This window comes from Macaca thibetana, chromosome 15 (genome assembly GCF_024542745.1).
Source record: "Macaca thibetana thibetana isolate TM-01 chromosome 15, ASM2454274v1, whole genome shotgun sequence".
Taxonomy (NCBI): domain Eukaryota; kingdom Metazoa; phylum Chordata; class Mammalia; order Primates; family Cercopithecidae; genus Macaca; species Macaca thibetana.
In genome coordinates this window covers 10,461,170-10,478,156 of record NC_065592.1, presented here as the reverse complement: position 1 = coordinate 10,478,156, position 16,987 = coordinate 10,461,170, and the positions used below count along the sequence as shown (strand labels likewise).

General features: G+C 48.3%; 3 protein-coding genes across 12 annotated transcripts in view; 2 read left to right on the top strand and 1 right to left on the bottom strand.

Moving 5' to 3' along the window:
• DPM2 (dolichyl-phosphate mannosyltransferase subunit 2, regulatory) overlaps positions 1-16,987 on the bottom strand; it is a 285,267-nt gene that overhangs the window by 149,289 nt on the left and 118,991 nt on the right. The window lies entirely within an intron of this gene.
• The window catches only part of BBLN (bublin coiled coil protein), a 287,657-nt gene that overhangs the window by 205,488 nt on the left and 65,182 nt on the right, over positions 1-16,987 (top strand). The gene's annotated exons all lie outside the window — the stretch shown is intronic.
• The window catches only part of SLC25A25 (solute carrier family 25 member 25), a 44,956-nt gene that overhangs the window by 17,520 nt on the left and 10,449 nt on the right, over positions 1-16,987 (top strand). Inside the window, exon 1 of one of the 6 annotated variants that reach the window (XM_050760079.1) lies at positions 7,502-9,028. The exons of 2 other annotated variants lie outside the window; for them this stretch is intronic. In XM_050760079.1, coding sequence (XP_050616036.1) covers positions 8,810-9,028 — 219 coding nt within the window. In that variant the 5' untranslated portion in view covers positions 7,502-8,809. Of the gene's footprint in view, positions 1-7,501; positions 9,029-15,590; positions 16,236-16,987 lie in introns of those variants that run through there. 3 more of the 6 variants (XM_050760080.1, XM_050760081.1, XM_050760082.1) reach the window with 3 other exon arrangements.

Here is a 16,987-nt window from a genome sequence, read left to right as displayed (position 1 = left end):
TTGAGCCCAGGAGTTCAAGACCAGCCTGTGCAACATAGCAAAACCCTATCTTTACCTATATGCAATATATATATTTAAATACATATAGACAAGATATGCAGTGAACACATTCCCATCGATTCCTGTCTTAGGTGCTGGTCTAGGGAAGTTTAAGATAAATAAGACATGATTGCTAACACCTATTTTTTTTTTTCTTCTACTTGCTTTAGGTTTAATTTGTTCTTTTCTGATATCTTAAGTTGGAAGCTGAAGTCACTGATTTGAGACCTTTCTTTTCTAATATAGGTATTTCCTTCTAAGTACTGCTGTGGCTGCATCCTACAAATTTTAATATGTTGTGCTTTCTCATCATTCAAAATACTTTCTAATTTCCTTTTTGATTTCTTCTTTGACATATCACATAAATCATGTACAGTTGTGTTATTTAATTTCCAAATATTTAGGTATTTTCCAAATACCTTTTTTTTTTTTTTTTTTTTTTTTTAAAGAGACTGGAGCTTGCTATGTTGCCCAGGCTGGTCTTGAACTCCTGGCCTCAAGCAATCCTCCCACCTCAGCCTCCCTAGTAGCAGGAACTACAGGTGCGTACCTGTCATTTTTTTCCAATTTAATTGCACTGTGGTCAAAGTACATACTTTGTATGAGTTGAATCCTTTGAAAGTGATCGAGACTTGTTTTATGGGTGGAATATGTTCTGAGTGCACTTGAAAAGAATGTGTATTCTGCTGTTATTGGGTGGAGTATTTTGTAAATGTCCGTGTGGTCAAGTTGGGTGTTTTTTTGTTTGTTTGTTTTTTTAGACAAGATCTCATTCTGTTGCTCAAGCTAGAGTGTGTGGTGTGACCATATCTCACTGCAACCTTGAATTTGTGGGCTCAAACAGTCCTCCTGCCTTACCCTCCCGAGTACCTGGGACTACAGGTGTGAGCCACTATACTCGGCTAATTTTTTTTTTTTTTTTTTTTTGAGACCGAGTTTCGCTCTTGTTGCCCAGGCTGGAGTGCAATGGCGTGATCTCAGCTCACCGCAACCTCTACCTCCCAGGTTCAAGCAATTCTTGAGTAGCTGGGATTACAGGCTTGCACCACCACACCTGGCTAATTTTGTATTTTCAGTAGAGACGAGGTTTCTCCATGTTGGTCAGGCTGGTCTCAAACTCCCGACCTCAGGTGATCCGCCTGCCTCAACCTCCCAAAGTCCTGGGATTACAGGTGTGAGCCACTGTGCCTGGCCACTTGGCTAATTTTGCTATATTTTCTAGAGACAGGATCTTACTTTGTTTCCCAGGCTGGTCTCAAACTTCTGACTTCAAGCAATCCTTCCGCCTCAGCCTCCCAAAGTGCTGGGATTACAGGTGAGAGCCACCATACCTGGCCTAGTTTTAGAATCTTAAACAGTATACTTTCATTTCTATCCTCCCAGCCTTTGAGCTGTGCTTCTCATGCATTTTACTGTTACACATATTATATAATCCCACAGTGTATTGTTTTATTTTTGCTTTAAATAGTCACTTATCTTTTAAAGATACTTAAATAGACTGGAAATAGTAGCTCATGCCTGTAATCCCAACACTTTGGGAGGCCAAGGTGGGTGGATCACCTGAGATCAGGAGTTCAAGACCAGCCTGGCCAACATGGTGAAACCCCATCTCTACTAAAAATGCAAAAATTAGCTGGGCATGGTGGCGGGTGCCTGTAATCCCAGCTACTTGGGAGTCTGAGGCAGGAGGGCAGGATAATTGCTTGAACCCAGGAGGCGGAGGTTACAGTGAGCTGAGATTGCACCATTGCATTCTAGCCTGGGCAGCAAGAGCAAAACTCCATCTCAAAAAAAAAAGATGCTTGGCCAGGCGCGGTGGCTCACGCCTGTAATCCCAGCACTTTGGGAGGCCGAGGCGGGCGGATCACAAGGTCAGGAGATCGAGACCATGGTGAAACCCCGTCTCTACTAAAAATACAAAAAAATTAGCCGGGCGCGGTTGTGGGCGCCTGTAGTCCCAGCTACTCGGGAGGCTGAGGCAGGAGAATGGCGTGAACCCGGGAGGCGGAGCTTGCAGTGAGCTGAGATCGCGCCACTGCACTCCAGCCTGGGCGACAGAGCAAGACTCCGTCTCAAAAAAAAAAAAAAAAAAAAAAAAAAAAAAAGATGCTTAAATAATAAGAAAAAGGTCCTTCATTTATCCACAAAGTTAGCATTTCTGGCGTTCATTTCTTTGTATAGACTCAGTTTTTATCGAGTATCATTTTCCTTGCACCTGAAAGACTCTCTTTAACATCTCTTGTAAATGCAAATCTGACCTGCAGGTGATAAATTCTTTTTCACCTTTTGCATGTCTGAAAAAAATCTCTTAATTTGCTTTTCTTTTAGAAGATATTTTTCTGGGAATAGAATTCTGGATTGACAATTTCTGATGGGACATCCCCAGTCATTCTTAATTGTTTTTTTTGAGACAGAGTCTCACTTTATAGCCCAGGCTGGAGGTGCAGTGGGGCGATCTCGGCTCACTGCAACCCCTGCTGCCCGAGTTCAAGCGATTCTCCTGCCTCAGCCTCCCGTGTAGCTGGGATTACAGGTGCCTGCCACTGCACCCGGCTAATTTTTGTGTTTTTAGTAGAGACGGGGTTTCACTATGTTGGCCAGGCTGGTCTTGAACTCCTGACTTTGTGATTCACCTGCCTCGGCTGCCAAAAGTGCTAGGATTACAGGCATGAGCCACTGCACCCAGCCTATTTTCTTTTTTTGTTTTGTTTTGTTTTGTTTTGTTTTTTTGAGATGGAGTCTCGCTCTGTCGCCCAGGCTGGAGTGCAGTGGCCAGATCTCAGCTCACTGCAAGCTCCGCCTCCCGGGTTTACGCCATTCTCCTGCCTCAGCCTCCCGAGTAGCTGGGACTACAGGCGCCTGCCACCTCGCCCAGCTAGTTTCTTGTATTTTTTTAGTAGAGACGGGGTTTCACCTTGTTAGCCAGGATGATCTCGATCTCCTGACCTCATGATCCTCCCGTCTCGGCCTCCCAAAGTGCTGGGATTACAGGCTTGAGCCACCGCGCCCGTCCTATTTTCTTTTTTTTAATTCATCACCTATATTTTGGGCCGGGCGTGGTGGCTCACGCCTGTAATCCCAGCACTTTGAGAAGCTGAGGTGGGTGGATCACCTGAGGTCAGGAGTTCGAGACCAGCCTGGCCAACCTGGTGAAACTCCATCTCTACTAAAAATACAAAAATTAGCCAGGTATGGTGGCTTACACCTGTAATCCCAGATCCTCAGAAGGCTGAGGCAGAAGAGTCGCTTGAACCTGAGAGACAGAGATTACAGTGAGCCGAGATCATGCCATTGCACTCCACCTAAGACGACAGAACAAAACACAGTCTCAAAAAAACAAAAGAAAACAAAAAAGTCACCTGTGTTTCACTCAGGAACCCAGTCATTCTTTTTTTTTTTTTTCTCCCAAGGCGGAGTCTCGCTCTGTTGCCCAGGCTGGAGTGCAGTGGCTCAATTTCATCTCACTGCAGGCTCCACCTCCCGGGTTCACGCCATTCTCCTGCCTCAGCCTCCCAAGTAACTGGGACTACAGGTGCCCGCCACCATGCCTGGCTAATTTTTTTTTTTTTTTTTTTTTTAGTAGAGACGTGGTTTCACCATGTTAGCCAGGATAGTCTCAATCTCCTGACCTTGTGATCCACCCACCTCGGCCTCCCAAAGTTCTGGGATTACAGGAGTGAGCCACTGCACCTGGTCATTCTTTTATTTTCATTATTTTATTTTATTTTTATTTATCTTTTTATTTTTTTGAGATGGAGTCTCGCTCTGTCGCCGTCTGGAGTGTAGGGCAGTGGTGCGATCTCAGCTCACTGCAACCTCCACCTCCCAGGTTCAAGTGATTCGCCTGCCTCAGCCTCCTGAGTAGCTGGAACTACAGGCATGAGCCACCACGCCCAGCTAGTTTTTGTATTTTTAGTAGAGACAGGGTTTCACCATGTTGGCCGGGATGGTCTCGATCTCCTGACCTCTTGATCCACCCACCTCAACTTCCCAAAGTGCTGGGATTATAGGCATGAGCCACCGCGCCTGGCTGGAACCCATTCTTTTTTTTTTTTTTTTTTTGGAGACGGAGTCTCGCTCTGTCACCCAGGCTGGAGTGCAGTGGCCGGATCTCAGCTCACTGCAAGCTCCGCCTCCCGGGTTTACGCCATTCTCCTGCCTCAGCCTCCCGAGTAGCTGGGACTACAGGCGCCCGCCACCTCGCCCAGCTAGGTTTTTGTATTTTTTTAGTAGAGACGAGGTTTCACCGTGTTAGCCAGGATGGTCTCGATCTCCTGACCTCGTGATCCGCCCGTCTCGGCCTCCCAAAGTGCTAGGATTACAGGCTTGAGCCACCGCACCCAGCTAGAACCCAGTCATTCTTATCTGTACGTAATGGGTCTTGTTTTCTCTGTCTGCTTTTAAGATTTCCTCTTTATCACTGGTGTTCCGAAATTTAGTTGTGATGTGTCAGAGTTAGTTTTTTTGATGTTTCTTGTGCTAAGGGTTTGTTGAGCGCCTTAGATATGTAGATCTGTGGCTTTCAATAAATGTGGAGAAAAATTTGGCCATTATTTCTTTAAATTATGTTTTCAGCCCCCTCCCCATGGACTCCAGCTATGGGTGTTAACCTGTTTGGGTCATCCCACCGCTCACCAATGCTCTGTTTTGTTTCCTCTGTGTTTTATTTTAGGAAGTTTCTATCGCTGTGTCTTCAAGTTTATTATCTTTTCTTCTGCAGTGTCTGATCTGTTAAAATCATTTTTCATCTGAGACATTGTAGTTTGAGGTGGGGCTTTTTAATCTGCGGAGTCTCTACATGACATACTTGATCTTTCCTTTACTTTCTTGTGCATAGGAAGTACAATTATGATCATTTTGAATGTCCCTGTGTCCTAAGTCTATCATTTCTGCTCAGTCTCTATTGATTTCTGTCCTCATTATGGGTCTTTTCCTGCTTCTTTGTAGTTCCTATTCATTTTTTTACTGGAGTTCACCCTCTTGGGTGCTGGTTATTAGTGTATTCCTATGAGTATTCTTGAGCTTTATCTTGGAGTAGTTTGACCCTTGCAGGGCTTGCTTTGTTGGGCGGAACAAGGACAGCATTTAGCCAAGGGCTGGCTTTGCCTCATTGTAGAGGCAAAATCCTCTGAGCGCTCTTTCTAAACCTCCCTGTATTCTGAGGTTTTCCACTCTGGCTGACGGAAATGGGACTATTCCCAGCCCTGTGATCCTTTGGGATGGTTCTTTTCCGTGCTCAGGTAGGTTCCTCCCACCCATGCGCTGTGACTCCCTGGGGACCCTTGGGGGAGCTCACCCTCTGTGCAGCTCCCTCCTCTCCAGTGCTCTGTCTTGCACACTCCAGCTGCCCTGGCCTGGCCTCCCCAGCCTCCCAGCCCCATCTCTTGAACATCAGGAGGCTGCTGGGTTCCACCTGGCTTCTCCGCTCTGCACCTAGACTGGAAGCTCCAGGCAGGAAGCTGGGGCAATGGGAGGCGCTCCTGGCTTCATTTGTACACATTTCTCAGAAATCAGTGTCCTTAGCCTGTTGTCCAATGGCTGGGAAAGATTGTTTTCTATGTTTTGTCTGCACTTGTAGTTATAGGCAGGAAGGTGACTTGGTCCTATCTTGGCTGGAAGCCCTTGAACTCATAACTCAGTTCTGTGGTAGGAGGAAGTGCATTAAACTAAAAAACAGTAATCTAAATAAGGGATTTCTCTTATGCCTGTAGATAGGAGGCCAAAACATCACTATCTCTTCCATCTGGCCAGACTTTCTGTGCCTAAAAACAGGGTTCACATTCATTAAAGGATTGATTGATTTATTTTTGAGACAGGGTCTCACTCTGTCACCCAGGCTGCAGCCTCCACTTCCCAGGCTCAGGTGATTCTCCCACCTCAGCCTCCCGCATAGCTGGGACTACAGGTACGTACCACCATGCCCGGCTAATTTTTGATTTTTTTGTAGAGACAGAGTCACATTGTGTTGGCTATGATGGTCTCAAACTTTGGGCTCAAAAGACCTGCCTTGGCCTCTCAAAAGTGCTGGGATTACAGACATGAACCACTACTCCTGGCCAAAGGATTTTTATTTCCTTAGGGTTTTTGGCCGTGGACTGGCTCTTCTTTAGTATTAAAATGACCTAGTTGGATGACTCACGATCATTTTGTAGATAATAATAATAATAAAATAGCTAATAGCTCCATGTACTGTCCTAAGAGCTTTATATATTCTCTAATTTAGTCTTTAACCCATTCAATGAAGTACTAACCCCATTTTGCACATAAGGATAGTGAAGCACAGAGAGCTGAAGTAACTTAGCCAAGACTACACAGCTAATAAGTGATGGCCAGGATTGGAATTTGGGGTCTGGCTCCAGAGACTGTACGTTTAATCAACATGCAAAACTGCTTCTGGACAAGTTCTGTTTATCTAGTGAGAGGGCAACAGATACGGGCTCCTTCAGCTTTCAGAACAAGCCTTAGGACCCCATCTCAACCATCTTGCTTTCTCTCCATATCGTCTTTTTTTTTTTTTTTTTTTTTGAGACAGGGTCTCACTCTGTCACCCAGGCTGGACTGCAGTGGCACAGTGATGGCTCACTGCAGCCTCGACTACCCACGCTCAAGTGATCCTCCCACCTCTCAGCCTCCTGAGTAGCTGGGACTACAGCATGCACCACAGTGCCTGGCTGATTTTTTTTTACTTTTTGTAGAGGCTGGTTTCTCCACATTGCCCAGGCTGGTCTCAGACTCCTGGGCTCAGGCAGCCGGCCCACCTCCATCTCCCAAAGTACTGGGATTACAGGTGTGAGACACTGCGCTCGGCCTTCTTTTTCAATAATTGTTTTATTTACGTGTGTATGTGTGTATGTCTGGGTCATACATGCTTATGGTTCAGTTTCGCAAGATTTAAGAGGATGGTGAAAACACGTCTCTCATCTGCCTTTCGTCTCTCAAAGCCCCAAGTGCCCTCCCTGCCGCACACCCTCTCTTCAATTTGATTGTCTTTCCGGAGGCCGTGTTCACAAATACAAGCTAGGAATAAACAGCAGCACACAATCCCCTCTCTTCTATACTTTGTCTTTTAACAAGTTGATTTTATGTTTTGTTTTGTTTTGTTTTAAAAATGGAATTTCACTCTTGTTGCCCAGGCTGGAATGCAATGGTGCGATCTTGGCTCACTGCAACCTCCGCCTCCTGGGTTCAAGTGATTCTCCTGCCTCAGCCTCCCAAGTAGTTGGGATTACAGGCGCCTGCTACCATGCCCGGCTAATTTTTCTATTTTTAGTAGAGACGGGGTTTCACCATTTTGGCCAGGCTGGTCTTGAACTCCTGACCTCAGATGATCTGCCTGCCTTGGCCTCCCAAAATGTTGGGATTATAACCGTGAGCCACCACATCCAGCTTTGTGTTTGTATTTTTAAAATAATGGTTGTGGGGCCATGCACGGTGGCTCACGCCTGTAATCCCAGCACTTTGGGAGGCGAAGGTGGGTGGATCACTTGAGGTCAGGAGTTTGAGACCAACCTGGCCAACACGGTGAAACCCTGTCTCTACTAAAAATACAAACATTAGGCAGGCATGGTGGTGGGCGCCTGTAATCCCAGCTACTCGGGAGACTGAAGCAGGAGAATTCGCTTGAACCCGGGAGGTGGAGGTTGCGTTGAGCCGAGAGCCACCCACTGTACTCCAGCCTGGATGACAGAGCAAGACTCCGTCTCAATCAGTCAACCAATCAATCAATCAGTAAAGGTTGTGAACACTATGAGAGGGTCACCGCAGTGAGGGATGACAGTAGCCAGTGCCTTTATCTGTTAGTAAACTAAGAAACAAATGACCAAAGATTAATTCCTTTTTATTTATGACCTTTTACACAGTTCAGTCTACAGACTTAATCTGTGCCTAGTCCTAGGGGCAGAAAGATCTGTGACTTGGTCCCTGCCCCGAGGCAGCTCATCTTCTGGAGGTAGACGCAGCAGAAGTAGCTGCTGTGATATGGCGTGGGCTCTGTTGGAGAAAACTGGATCTTGAAACAAGGAAAAATGTTTCTAGAATGCTCTTAGGACGTGCTGCCAAGGACTGTTGATGGTGTTGCACTTGATGGTGAATGCCTTCTGGAAGCAACCCGGCTGGAGGACACAGAGTTACTTTTGCTAAGGAGCCAGCTCAGAGTGGATTCTGTAAGCTGAGCCTCATCTGGAGCTTGAGTCTGCACCTCCCTGCAGAATTGCCGGGCTTCATGCAGGCAATCAGCTGCCTGTGATTGGAGGGCTGGTGCTGGTGGGGATAATGAACTTGGTAGTGTCGGCAGAGGTGATTGGCCGGGCTCTGCTGCAGTGAGAATGCAGACTGGATGCTCGGGTCCTCGGCTTGGGTGATGAGCGAGGACAGCTGAATAACTGGGAGCTCGAAGTTGCTTGCTGCCTCTGGGAGTGGTCTGCTTGGCTGTCGCGTTTTCCTTTTTTTTGTTGTTGTTTTTTAAAAAAGCCAAACGTTTGCTCACCATCACCTGCAGAAGTGAGTTTTTATTGAAGAAGCTCCAGCTGCTTTCTCCTTATTGCCGGCAGCCCAGCAAGGCTCCCTTACAGTGAGCTACTTCTCAGGCCGGGCACGACAGCAGTGCTAGCACATTTGAAAAAGCAGGAAACCGCCCCTGCATGCAGAGCTTCCAGCCTGAGAACTCCCAGGCCAGTCTTCCCAGCAGCTGTGTAGCCAGAGAGCCTTGGTATTGTGGTCACATCCCTCAAAAGTGAACAGTCACCATCGGAGGCGTTTGGAGGAGACTGTGATGTTGCAGATGCTGTGGCATTTCCTAGCTAGCTTTTTCCCCAGGGCTGGGTGCCAAGGCTCCAGAGAGGGGGACGATCATGAAGTCAGAGGCACCCCAGCCCCTGCCCGGACAGACCAGATGGCAAGCTTTTTGGGGAAACAGGACGGAAGGGCTGAGGCCACGGAAAAGAGACCCACCATTTTGCTGGTGGTTGGACCTGCAGAGCAGTTTCCTAAGGTAATGTTGGCCTCAAGAGGACCTCCTAGTTTAGGGCCTGGTCTGGGATCATTTTCCTGGGGAAAAAAAACGAGTGTGGGGAGGAAGGGAGAACTCACAACGTTAGTTTGGGGTTCAGGGAGAAGTGGTAGGCAATGAGGAAGCCCACAAATTCAATCTAAAATCTTTCTGTGGCCCCTGTGAAAGCTGCATTACCCACTGCAATCACCCCAGTGTGGCTGTTGAGGGAAGGAAGGTTGTGATAGATTTGCCTTAGGATTTGTTAGTTTGGCTGAAGAAGGCCATTTGAAAGTGAGGGGCAGACTGTGAAAGTGTACCTTAGCTTATCTGAACAGCTCAGGAAGGGCGAAGCTAAAGGGGTGAGAGTGTGCCTCGACCTTGGAACCCAGTTGCTTGGAGCTGTGGGGGTGGTCTTGGCATCCTGAAGGTCACAGTCCCCTTGCCTGGGTCCGACCCATCTCTCCTTTGGGTCTGGGAGGAAGAGTGAAGGCGTGAGACTGGGTCTGAGGAGAGGCTGGAGTCATGAGGCGCAGAGGCTGGTGCCCCTCTGGAAATGACTGCGGCCGCTGCATGTCTGCCAACTCTGGGGTCTTTCATCCCTCCTGAGCCCAGAGCCTGAGTTACCATCCTCACAAGAGCCAAGGTAAGTGGTAGTATCCCCATTTCGTAGATGAGGAAACTGAGGGGCAGAACGGTTACATTATTTGCCCAGGGTTAAACAACTAAAGAGAGGTGGAGCTGAGATTTCACCCCCAAATCCTTGTCCTGTGCTGCCTGGTTGTCTCCTTAGGAAAGCGGTTTTTAACGAGACTAATGGAGTGCTCAGTATTAGAAAGGAACTCGCCATTTGGCTCAGATTTCTCCTCCCTGCCTAAGGAGTGACCTTGTTCACCTCCTGAGCTTTGGTTATTTTGAATCTTTTTACTCAGGATAAAAATCAGAGAAGAAAAGGAGATTCTGCCCTGTTTGGCACATTGTAGATACCACAGAAATGTTAAGTTGAATTGCTGCATTTAAGAAATAAAAGTTCATTTTGCCTTTGCTACTAGAGACTTTTGATGTAATAACACTTGCAGTCATGTGGGCACTGGGGAGAAGTCTTAGTCTTTGATGGGTTCCTTCTGAGCAAAGCAGCGGGTCTCTCAGAGTCTGTTATGCCTGTGATGTGCGTGCTTAATATGCAAAGAGAGGGTGTCACTTTTTACCTTTTGATTGTTTTAGGCAAGATTGGAATGGCTGTGGCACTAGCTTTGTGAGGAACTTTTATCTGTAGACGTGCTTGCCTTATTACTACCTCGAATGGCTGGCTGCCTTTTAAAATCACCTATTTTTGTCTTTAGCAATTAGCTGCTCTATTTTTCAGCATCATACAATACCCCCTTGCCAGCTCTCCCTCCAGGGACTGCCTCAGGGTAGGACTGTCTGTTCTGAGCAGCTTAGTTCCTGGCCTGCAGAATCAAGAGACCCACACCTTTTACTGGCTGATCCCCACGGAGAGACAGTTCAGCTGGCTGCAAATGGGGGGAGCCCCAAGTGGGATATGGAGCAGCTGGTTGGGTTTGAAGCCAGAGAGAAAGCACATCTGGAAAGGAGAGACTCTCAAAGCAGATAGATCAAGAACTGGAGCAACAGGAGCATGGATGCGGCCCGCCTCCTTTTCCAGAGCAGTGCTCTGAAGGTGTTTGGGGTTTGTGATCACTGGCTAATTGGGGCTGGCCTCACCAAATCACAAAAAGGACCCCCAGAATGTTTTGGAAACGTTTTTGAAAAGTTTACTTTAGGCCAGGCGCAGTGGCTCATGCCTGTAATCCCAACACTTTGGGAGTCTGAGGTGGACAGATCACGAGGTTAGGAGTTCGAAACCAGCCTCGAGACAGTGAAACCCTGTCTCTACTCAAAATACAAAAACTAGCTGGGTGCCGGGCGCGGTGGCTCAAGCCTGTAATCCCAGCACTTTGGGAGGCCGAGACGGGCGGATCACGAGGTCAGGAGATCGAGACCATCCTGGCTAACACGGTGAAACCCCGTCTCTACTAAAAAATACAAAAAACTAGCCGGGCGCGGTGGCGGGCGCCTGTGGTCCCAGCTACTCGGGAGGCTGAGGCAGGAGAATGGCGTGAACCCGGGAGGCGGAGCTTGCAGTGAGCTGAGATCCGGCCACTGCACTCCAGCCTGGGCGGCAGAGCGAGACTCCGTCTCAAAAAAAAAAAAAAAAAAAAAACTAGCTGGGCGTGGTGGCGGGTGCCTGTAGTCCTAGCTACTCGGGAGGCTGAGACAGGAGAATCGCTTGAATCCAGGAGGCGGAGGTTGCAGTGAGCCAAGATTGCGCCGCTGCACTCCAGCCTGGGTGACAGAGCGAGATTCTGTTTCAAAAAAAAGAAAAAGAAAAGTTCACCTGGATTCTCGGGCTTCTCAGCATCCCAGAAGCACTACTTTGTTTTGCTCTCACTTCCCCTGTTTAAATATGTCTGCTAGTGAGTGAGGTTCCTGCAAGCTTTTATTCTAGGAACTGTTCCAGTTTTTCCCTTTATCTTTGTCTTACAGTTAATCTTCAGTTGGAGAAGAAAGCCATTACTCTGGAGTGGGAGGTGCCCTCAGCGGCATGCAAGCTTTCAAATCCTGAGGGGCTGTCTTCTCGGAAGCACAGAGAATTTTGCTCATTGTGTGTGTAACTGCCAAGTGTAGGCAGGTTTCATTGGAAACCGGCTACACTAGGCTGTCATGGCAACCTGATCATCAAATGACACTGTGGCCACAGCCGCCAATGAGGTTTGAGAGCCTTAAGGGTGGGTGGGGCTTGAACGGCTGGATGCTGGCAAAGCTCCCTCACATGTTAATATTTCTGGCTAAGTCTGAGTCATTGCAGAGGAGGGAGAGGAACTTTCTGACCTAATGCTACACTCCCAGAGGCACTGTACCTGCCCTGTTCTTATTCATGGTATTCCGGCCCTTACCTGAAGCACCTCCTTTCTTCGGGCATGTAACATAGTGGTAGAACAAGGAAAACTTTTGGTGGCATTGGCAGATTTGCTGTGAGAAGATGCTCAGGAGAGGAACTGCTACTTTGTAGATTAATTGCAATCTGAATCCTAAGGGTCCTAGTGTTGCTGTCACTGTTTCCGAATACTAGTCATAGGAATGGATGTCGGAGGAGCTGAAACCGATGAGGGTCTGTGCCACACAGAATAATAAAAAGCAGTAAGGCATCACATACAATGCGCGTTGTGCCCAGATCTTGGAGTGCCAAGCAGGCCGGTGTGAAGCATCAGGGCTAAAACCCGAGGCCTGCTTTAGTTCCTCCATAATCTAGTTCTCATAGAGGCGTTCAGAAGCTGTGACACAAACACCATTTTTGGTTGTATTTAACTAGGGCTCAACTTGCTCAAGTTACACCTTTCCCACACACCTGCCGCCTTCCAGTATGAGGTATCACCTACTGTCATTCCCAGTGTCCGGCTTACCAGCATCCTTTGGGAACTGAATACTAAAATCTGTTTTGGGTGCTGTTTGAAGTGGATATTGTAACAAGAACCCTGGGTGCAAGGCCCTGCCCTGCCATTGACAGGCTTTGGGAATTGGGCAAATCAGGTCACCTCTCCCAGGCCTGTTTGCTTAACTCGGAGATTAAGGGATGATCCCAGAGCCCCTCTAGGCCCCCACAGTCTGCAATTCCAGGACTAGAGCAGTTGTCCTGGGCACTAGCACCTAGAGATTGTCTTATTTGGGTAGAATTCTCCATTTTTATATGAAAATGGAGTCCTGAGTTACCTGTGAAACTCAGTAAGATGGATGATTTAAATAAGCAAACGCCAATTAAGTTTATCCAATGAAGACATTCCATGGGACTCAGTCACAGCAGCAAATAAGTTAGAACCCTTTTAAAAATTAGCCGGGTATGCTGGTGGGCACTTGTAGTCCCAGCTACTCAGGAGGCTGAGGCAGAAGAATCGCTTGAACCCAGGAGGTGGAGGTTGTAGTGAGCCACGATCACGCCACTGCACTCCAGCCTGGGTGACAGAGCAAGACTCCATCTTAGGAAAGAAAAAAGAAGAACACAGGTTTCACTTTTATTTAGTATCATTTTCAAATCTTTTCTCAGATTTCTTTTGTTAGATACATTATAAAACCCAATGGTACGGTAATATGTGCCATAATTATTTTTAAAATATACTTTATTAGAAAATGAAATCTTCAATTGAATTTATTCGTCAAAATATTTGCTTTTTTGTATTAGAATGACTGCAGTCATCACTAAAATGAGATACTCAACAGATCTGTGTAATTTAGTTTCAGAAGCAAACAATAATTTAACAAAGGAAGACCAGCATTTTTTTTGTAATAGGGCAACATCTCATTTTATAAAATAGAATGAGCATTCCTAAAGACCAGCATTTTAAGGTTCAGCTCTTTTGTTTATAAATGTGAACCTCCTTTAAAATAAAATAATAGAGGCTAGGCGCAGTGGCTCATACTTGTAATCCTAGCACTTTGGGAGGCCGAGGCAGGCAGATCACTTGAGGCCAGGAGTTGGAGACCAGCCTGGCCAACATGGTAAAACCCAGTCTCTACTAAAAATACAAAAATTAGGCTGGGCGCAGTGGCTCAAGCCTGTGATCCCAGCACTTTGGGAGGCCGAGATGGGCAGATCACGAGGTCAGGAGATCGAGACCATCCTGGCTAACACTGTGAAACCCCGTCTCTACTAAAAAATACAAAAAACTAGCTGGGCGAGGTGGCGGGTGCTATAGTCCCAGCTACTCAGGAGGCTGAGGCAGGAGAATGGCGGGAACCCAGGAGGCGGAGCTTGCAGTGAGCTGAGATCCAGCCACTGCACTCCAGCCTAGGCGACAGAGCGAGACTCCGTCTCAAAAAAAAAATCAGCCAGGTGTGGTGGTGAGTGCCTGTAATCCCAACTACTTGAGCGGCTGAGGCACAAGAATCGCTTGAACCTGGGAGGCAGAGGTTGCAGTAAGCCAAGATCATGTCACCACACTCCATCCTGGGTGACAGAGTGAGAGTCTGTCTCAAAAATAATAATAATAATAATGATACATTATCTTGTTCATTGGAGTATAATGCCCTGACAACTCTATTTGCAGATGCTCAGAAAAATAGGCCTTCATCAAGTATGGTTATGAGTTTGTTTATTGGGGTGTTAGAGGCCCCCTGAGCTAATTCACTCATTGGAAGCTATTCATGAAGCACCTTATTTGATCAAGGCAAAAGGTTAGTTCCAGACAAGGAGGTTCAAGGGTTTGAAGCAAGAGCCTTCTACCTTCAAGGACCCTGGTGGTAGAGATAAGATACGTGTTAAAATAGCCCAAGGCAGAACATTCTGGATTGGGCAGCTTAAGAGACAGCTGAGTGTCATGGATTTAGTGGCAGCTGAGCAGGAATCTGCCTGGATAATCCAGTGTGACCTCATAGGATCCGTCGCTAGGGTAGCCCACAGACTCGTTATCAGATCTTCATTAGAAGGGCCCAAATGTCATATCACTTGTCATGATCTCTGCTTCATAATGTTGTGTGTTAGTATCAACATCTTGTAATACCCTCTTTACAAGTTAACAACAAGCTTTTTAGTGCATTAAGAAGTCCTTTTACTTCTGTGATCCCCAAGTAATAACTATCCATTTTTATCCATCCCGGTAGTGGGAAGATGTAGTCTATATTAGGAAGTGGCGCACTGTAGAAGGAACAAGGGTGAGACTGAGCCTGTTCTCATCTTGGTGACGTGGTCTCTTCCTCCGCAGCACGAATCTGGGGGGAAGGAATGAGTGGAGAATTCAGGCCGACCTGCGGAGAATCGTCCTGCGCCGAAAGAGTCGTTCTCGAGCTGTGTTGCCCAGTGACCACGTGTGGCTATCCTGGGGAACTGAGTTTGTAATTTCATTTCATTTTAATGAATTTACTTTTTTGTTTGAGACACAGTTTCACTCTGTCGCCCAGGCCGGAGTGCAGTGGCACAATCCTGGCGCAGTGCAACCTCTGCCTCCTGGGTTCAGGCAATTCTCGTGCCTCAGCCTCCCTGGTAGCTGGGATTACAGGCGTGCGCCACCACGCCTGGCTATGACTTTACATTTAAAAAGCTTCTGTGTTGAACAGCAAAGTTCTGGCTGTGACTAAGACTGGGCTCCTACGTGTTCTGAGTGGACGTGGGCATTGAAGACTGGATCTCGTGTGAGGCCTCGGCTGACCCCAGATTGATGCTTCTGGGGGGTCCTTCGGCATGGTGTCCTCTTCCCAACCCCATTGTGTCAGCTCCTGGGCACTCTGGGGCCCCTAGGTGAAGGCTGGTGCTCACACTGCAGAATGGCCTGGAAGAGGTTTCAATGCAATGTGGGCTGTGGAGGGCTGCAGGTCCCTGGAGCAGGAGCCAGCTAGAACTGTGCCTGGAGCCGTGTGTGGCCAGGGCAGCTCCCCTGTGGGATACACAGGCCCATGGTGGGGTCCACTTTCCAGGGTGACTGGGCACCTGGCTCTCAGCCACCCCTCAGCCTCCTGTCCTCACAGCTGAACTGGGCCCGTTTTGTGTGGCAATCAGCTCTGTCTCCATCTACTGATTTTTCAGTTGGGAATGATTTACTAAAAAGAGAAAACTGTTGTGTTGTGTGACACGTGTGTTGTGTGACACGTGTGACAGGCCATAAGCTGTTTGTTCATTTGGAGGGGTTGGCAGCCAGAGCCAGAGGGTGAAGGTTCGTTTGGGCTCTGTACCTGGTACCCAGGCAGGCAGAACGCGCCACCCGGCCTCTTCTCCAAGAGTTAACTGCAGGGAGGGAGCGGTGACGTCAACCCTCATCTTTGTGCCTCTCACTTGAGCAACCCGATGCCACCTTCTCCCCCGGGCTCTGTGTTCATTGGCTGTTGGCAGGACTTGCCGTGGGAGGGTTTTTTTCTTTTTTTCAATTAAGTAAAAGGGCAGGGCTTAAGCAGCCAATGACAGCTGAGGCCGGGCTTGTCTTATGCAAGTTTCCCTGGGACCGGCAGCATTTAGGGAACTTGCTCCCAGTGGTGAGGGCAGTGGAGCACCCAGCAGGCTGCCAACATGCTCTGTCTGTGCCTGTACGTGCCGGTCATCGGGGAGGCCCAGACCGAGTTCCAGTACTTCGAGTCCAAGGGGCTCCCTGCCGAGCTGAAGTCCATCTTCAAGCTCAGCGTCTTCATCCCCTCCCAGGAGTTCTCCACCTACCGCCAGTGGAAGCAGGTCTGTGGGGTGACCATGCGGAAGGGAGAGGCGCGTTCAAGTGGTATCTGTTGAGTGAATGGCTGAGCATGCATGAACCATCCCCCACCGAGAGGAAAAAATGTCTGAAATGTAGGAGTTTTTTCCCATTGTCATGTGGCTATGGCCGGCACGTGTACGTCACAGTAGTGACTGGTTTTCACGTGACTTCCCGGGAAGGCTGGAATTCTAGCGAAGGCTGTTGTGAGAAATGGACTTTCAGAAAGGAAATTCCTTTTGCTGGAATGAGGCGGGTGTTCCTGAGAAGTACAGAGCCAGAAAGGGGTCTGGGGGGCCAGGCCATAGTGCAAGGAAGGAGAAGGCAGGGAGGCCCAGGAGTTGAGGGTGCTGGTGGGGGAGCTGCCCATCCCTGGTGTGGGGGTGAGGGAGCCTCCCACCTTCTCGACCCTTAGACATCCCTGTGGAGCAGGGCCTGTGTCCGCCCTGAAGGTGGGGAAGCCGAACTGCAGAGTCTGGAGGCCCCTTGCCTCCTCGGCTTCTCTGTTAATCAGTTTCCCTGCTACCCCCAGTGCCCACTGTGCACCGAGGGGGATTTGCAGATCCAAGGAAGGAGACAGAAGGAGACTCAGGCCCCGTGAGGCAGAAGCAAGCCCTTTGAGAATGCGTTGAAGCCAGCTGCGGTGAGCACACCCTCTGCTCTGGGTGTCTGTGCGACAGCACCCACCCCAGGGAGGCATGTGGCTCACCCTGGCAGCAGTGCAGGTGGCTGGGTC